The sequence below is a fragment of the Anopheles ziemanni genome, chromosome 2, assembly GCF_943734765.1.
Source record: "Anopheles ziemanni chromosome 2, idAnoZiCoDA_A2_x.2, whole genome shotgun sequence".
NCBI classification, from domain to species: domain Eukaryota; kingdom Metazoa; phylum Arthropoda; class Insecta; order Diptera; family Culicidae; genus Anopheles; species Anopheles ziemanni.
This window is the reverse complement of record NC_080705.1, coordinates 38,250,139-38,256,138: the sequence shown is the minus strand read 5'-3', so window position 1 is coordinate 38,256,138 and position 6,000 is coordinate 38,250,139. Positions and strand designations below refer to the sequence as shown.

Genomic DNA, 6,000 nt, shown 5'->3' with positions numbered 1-6,000 from the left:
AAGTAAAATAGACCACTGTTACTTATTTTTAAAATCTGGAGCGCTCTTCCATCCTACGTTCTTGTTTTATGACGTTTGCATCGCAAATCAATCCTCAACCGCGCCTTTTCTATCGGGGCCCTTCGTTAATATTTAACACTAAATCATACTTAATCGTAGGTATTGTACATGTCCCGGCTTGCTGAATGAAAAAAAGAAATAATAAAGAAGCGGCCAACACGCGTATCTCTAGTAAGTACGTTGGAACGGCTGGAAAAGGCGCTGGAGAGAGCCACACAGCGAGGGAGTCTGGGAATGCTGCCAGGGTTGCCTTGGGGATGTTCCAAGCCCCCGTCCGCTCCCTGGAGGATGCTCTCGTTTCGATCGTTCGATCGTGTCTTTTCAGCTGCAGGAGCGACTACCCGATCGAGCCGTTACTCGGTGGCCGATTGGTGGGAGTTGTGTCGCCTTTGCTGCTACTGCTGCCGCTGCTGTTGGTGCGGGCGGGCGGCGGCGTCGGCACGCTGCAGAGGGCGCACGGGCACGGACCACCCAGCTTCTTGGCCAGCATCGAGCGCAGCTTCAGCGCCGGGCCCAGCTTCATGCCGAGCGAGTTGGTCAGGTGTTCCTCCGTCAGCAGCGGCAGGCCGGCCCCGTCGATGCTCTGATCACGAAAATTCTGCAAATAAAAAAACAACCGAACGAATGCACGATATTAGTCATTGCTCGACATTTCCGAACGAACATGCAAAGGGGGCCAACATGAAATAGTTTGGTTTGAAACAAGCAAAAGTGAAGGAAATATGTTCCGAATTTCATAATAGGCTAGACCAGGGGTCGGCAAAATCCGAGAACATTTTAGAACAACATAACGAAAAAAAAAAACAAACGATCTCCATTCTTATTTGATTTGTTCACGATATTACACTTAGTTTTCGTCAAAAATGTTCATTGAATTTGTTGAACGAGGTGTTCAATAACGGGCGACTTCCTCGAATACATTTTCAGTCGTATTTTCCCTATTGATCGGTCTAAAATTTCCCAGCCTCGTGAATCTCGTCCAGAATCCGTAAAAATGTATACGTTGAATCGAAAATTATCGAAAATAAGACCACACGGCTAAAATAGTAAACAATTGAAACTTTAAATAATTTATCTTAGAGTACTGTGTAAATATTTAAAAAGTTATGCTCAATTTAAAACGGGTTTAATATTCCTTGTCAAACATTAAACCATCGTTTAAAGACCTTTCGGGTTTTTTCCTCATCATCTGGCCCTTTACCGGAATTGCATATCGACCTCTGAGCTGGACTATCGACATTCCAAAACGTGTGGCTAATATTTTACTTGTGTAAAATGAATAAAATAATGCCTATTTTATCCAATGAAGGTAAAAAAGGATAAAAGGATAAACTTTAACCATAAACCATACTTTTCAAATTAACAAACACGTATCTCAAGAAACAATTTGTTAATTTTGCAAGGTTCCACATTCTTCCAAATTTCTATGATCTCTTAATCTTTTTTTTTTTTTAATGGGCAAACATTTATGACTATTCAATTACTTCGTTTATATTATTATTGGGTAGATATGAATTTACTGTAAATTATTTTTAAAACCTTAGATTTTCTTTTTATTACACTTAAATTGATTACAGGTATATTGACGTAATTTCAGAATGCTTTTGCAAAAAACTAACTTATCATTGTTGTCATATTGAACTAGTTTCTTTGCTGAGCGCTAAATAAAAAGCGTATGTAAAAAATAAAATAACGGTATTACAACAGAAACGTGCAATTTCTACGCATTAAACTCTCTGATTCATCATGAAGCATCATCATTTATGACAAAAAGTTGCTCCAAGGCCAGGAAGTCCTTTATTTTGAAGCCCAAGAGATATAAATCAGCTCAAAACTGCTGTTGATAATGAAGACGGCAGTAAAACTAACCGTCGGTTTAAACACTATTGTCTATCCCGATCCAGAAACAGGAATGAAAACGCTTCGTCAACATGCCAGACTCCTGTCGTGCTGCGGGACTATTCTGGCATGGGCCATTCCTGACATGTCGCTAGGCTGGGCCGTTGTTTATGTTTCCGCTCCCCTAAAGGCCCTATTCAGGCCGGTACACCTTTTTCCGCCTAAATTAAGCTGCACCAAAGCCTGGCAGAGGGCGAACGGGGCAACATAACGGCAGGATGGTGACTCGCCTCCCTCGACCATGGCATGGAAGCAACAACGGCAAACGGGAGGGAAATAGGAGGGAAAAATAAAAAATCCGTGCCCCTCTCTAATGATAGCGTTTGGTCGAATTGTGTGCATCCCACCACCGGACAGATTGCTCGATGGCCAAAGAGGTACGAGGGCTGAAAAAACTTGCGCAGAAAAACAAAAACAACACACGGGGCACACGGGCGAAAAAGCGGGCCAACTTGTTGATGATGCATAAGCAATGAGGGCGGCGCTGCAGTCGCATTTTATGCTCGCCTCCCACTGGCAGGATCGACCTATCGGCGCAGCAAACAGAGCAGAAGGACTCGGCCTCGGTGGGGAATCGCGGCTACCAGGCCGCGGACAAGTAGGCAAAACAGGAAAAGGAAAACACAAAGCGTTGGACAAGATTATGCATATCAAATCCAAACATCGCTCCCCGCGAATGATCCATGCCAGCACAAAAAGGTTCCACCACCACCACCACCACCACCACCAACATCGAACAACGGAACGAACCGTTGGCACGCGCCTTCGGGCTGGCCGCGTCACGATCCTACCATTACACTTCGGTAATAACAGCATCCATCGAGGAACCGTGGCTCCTTGGGACTGACCGGCAGGAACATGGCCGACAGGGCCGACACGACACGGCCCTCAGCTTTCTGTTCCGTTTTTCTAATGCCATTTTGGAGAATGAATACACCGCATTTCTCTAATGCATTTTTGATGGCTTTTTGGGCGTTTTTAGGACGCATCTGCAATCAATGCAATAGTGAAGGAACGTAAGCATTCCCACATTTCGTCGATCATTAAATATCCTTTTCATGCATTTGATGATGATGTTTATGCACTGCTGTTTGCATGTTTGCCAAGGAATCTTTGTTGGTGGTGAAGGTAACAAGTCACGAAACACGAAGCAAAACTTCCCAAAAGCTTTATAAAAAGGCCCTATAATTAATTACTATTCCCAGCAATTTTGTTAATCATCATAATTTTGTTTTAAATCAGTTTAAAGATAATCTTGATATTGCTACGACACGATGTCAATAGATTCTTGAATGGGGCTTAATAAACACCTCAAATGGAAGATTGTTAATAAATTCATAACACCTACGTACTAAACTGTCGTGAATCGTATTTAGAAGAAAAAAACATTGGTTTAATGAAGAATATTTCATCAATAAATAAACAAAAAATTGAGGGTTGTTTTTGTCAAGGATTTAAAATACAAAAAAAGGGAATTAATCAAGGAAATAGATAGAAAGAACTCTAACAAACATTACTTGCATTAGTATAACAAGCAAACGTGTTTGCAAATGACATAAGTGATGATCATTTTGTGCATTTAATCTAGATTTTCTCCAATCTGTTAAACACTCCCATAGTAAACCTGATTGAGAGTGACTAAGCAGATTCACCATCGGGATTTCCATCCTCTGAGCTGCACAGAAACAAATCGGTTGCGGTTGCATGCCGTCTACAACAATGTTTCCTCCTCGTTTGCAGCTCATGAGACGAGCCACCGGTGATGGTGAGCTTTGACTTTCATGTTTCTGTCATGCTCGTTTGCGTCCGGCATGCGCCAACACTAATTTTCCGGACTACCGTTTTTTTCCTTACGAGCCCCGGGACCACACCGCCAAACGCTCAGTCCAAACATTTACACCCGCACAATCGGGATCATCTGGGTGAAATAAGTTTGATTTAAATATAATTGCCCATCCCGAGATTATGGCATCGTCATCGCACCGGTTTAGGTTTCCCGGCGATCATCCTCTTCGTCGTCGTCATCGTCATCGTATCACACTGAGTTCATCACTTCTTTCCCCTGACTCCGCTCCACCGAAGAGGAAGCACCACTTGAGTTTGTTCCGAGCAAATGCACATGCAGTCTACAACCTTGCGCTCGTGCTAGTATTTAACACCGTAGCCCCCCCCCCCCCCCCGCGCACCCCCGAGAGGCGTTTAACGAACGAACGGAGAGGAAGCAAGATGCATAAAACGCTGACCATCAATGCGGAAGATTATGTTGCATTCTGTGCTGCTCAATCACCAGCGTTCGCATTATCTGGTTCATCATTAACTTCGTACGCATCAGCTGGCCGTGCCGTGCATGCATGTTGCACCTTCGCTAACGTATGTTCTTCAATGGTTGATGTTTAATGGAGAAAAAATACTGCGAGTTCATAAAGGGTAGTTGTGTTCTGGCTTAGCTTTCGCAGTTTCTGCCTCCGTTTGAGAATTTGGATTTGTATCCGCATGTATAAATCCTTATAAAAAATAATATTTCGAACTGTATGTGAGGTTGTGTTTATGTTTTGAAACAAGTAGCAAGTGAACTAACAACTCTATTCCGCAATGATATGTTACAGGACTAAGGAACCTTAACCTTAATTTATAATACTGCTTTATTGTTATACGTTTCTCCAGTTTTGTATTGGTGTCCAGACGAAGTAATTTTGAGATTCATTTAATTGTCAGTTTGAGAAATTTCACTGCGAAAACAGCATTCTACTTTTACGGATTTTAAACTTTGTTTCTGATCCGAAAAGTAACAATGTTCTTTGGAGATCCGACTTTCAAGATCAATCCTAGATTTTAAACTAAAAAACCTAAGATGCAAATGATTTTTTAATATAGAAAATCAATTTCTTTACTCAAATTGACAACATGTTTGTATAACACCAAGTCAGTACTTTTAAGCTGTTGCTTAGCAGTTAAAGTATAATATCTACCTCCGTTCCAACGTGGTGTCGATGTTTTAAAACTTGTTGACAGACGTACTAAAATTTTTCCAACCATCTCGTTTGTTATGAATGCCTAATTATTATTTGTATAAATTTAATTTGTGGATAAAACTGAACCTTTTTGAAATAAATATCGAAGATGAAAATGGTTAGATACGTAAGAAAATGTTACATCCAAGATTGATAGAAACTTTATGAACATTTATCATTGCTTTAAAGAATGCTCAAATTGAAAATTCTAGAAAAATATACTGGGGATAAGATCAAAGTTATATGCAATTTTTAATTTATATATGCATTTGAATGCAAATCATGAAAAATAAACCCTGTTGCAATAGTTTTACATGAGCTATCGCTTCGTTGATGATTGAATCAAATAAAATTCTTTGCATAATCTAATATGTACACGATGAGATATTTGCAGTAAGTATTTCTTGTTTTGTTAATTCGTGTATGCAAATCAAGCCTGCTGAGGGTGCATGTGATAACTGATGTACTGCTTGATTTACATGAGCGCCTAAAACAACGCAATCACAGCTCGCATCCACCAGCCCACCGGCTAGAAGCGCCGCACTGATTAGAATGCATATGTGCATTTTCCCCTTGCATTTTTTTTTTTTTTGCCGGCGAAGGCGGAAACTGGTCAACCGTGACAAATGATACACGACGCACATTCCTCGGCGAAGGTAGTCGCGGCGCGAACTCCACCACTTGCAATTGATTACCGAGACGGGTTGCCTTCCCGAACCGAGGCTTCCCGGAGGACCGGAGTTCCCTTGAGTTGCAATGCACTGCGCCTGATAGCCAGTAATTAGCGCTTTCGCATTTGGACGCGTTCTGGGGGTTTCGATAATTTACGAAGGCCAAACGTCGCTCGTATGCCTCGGAGGAGGAGCGGAGGAGGGCCCGACCGGCGCGCAGGAATCAATCTTAGCTCGCCTTGCAAAGTTGCCGTTCGCTCGGTGTTACGATTTGTTGCACATGGCAGGTTTGGCGTTACGGATGCAGCGGTTTTCAGGAGAGGATTTTCGTGTGCATTCGTCGGCTTCCTGAACACGGA

General features: G+C 42.1%; 1 protein-coding gene across 1 annotated transcript in view; it reads right to left on the bottom strand.

Moving 5' to 3' along the window:
* Positions 1 to 397: 397 nt before the first annotated feature.
* The window catches only part of LOC131281713 (probable serine/threonine-protein kinase DDB_G0267686), a 62,570-nt gene continuing 56,967 nt past the window's right edge, over positions 398 to 6,000 (bottom strand). Inside the window, exon 7 of the mRNA XM_058311060.1 lies at positions 398 to 658. Within this exon, the coding sequence (XP_058167043.1) occupies positions 398 to 658 (261 nt within the window). The remainder of the gene's footprint in view (positions 659 to 6,000) is intronic.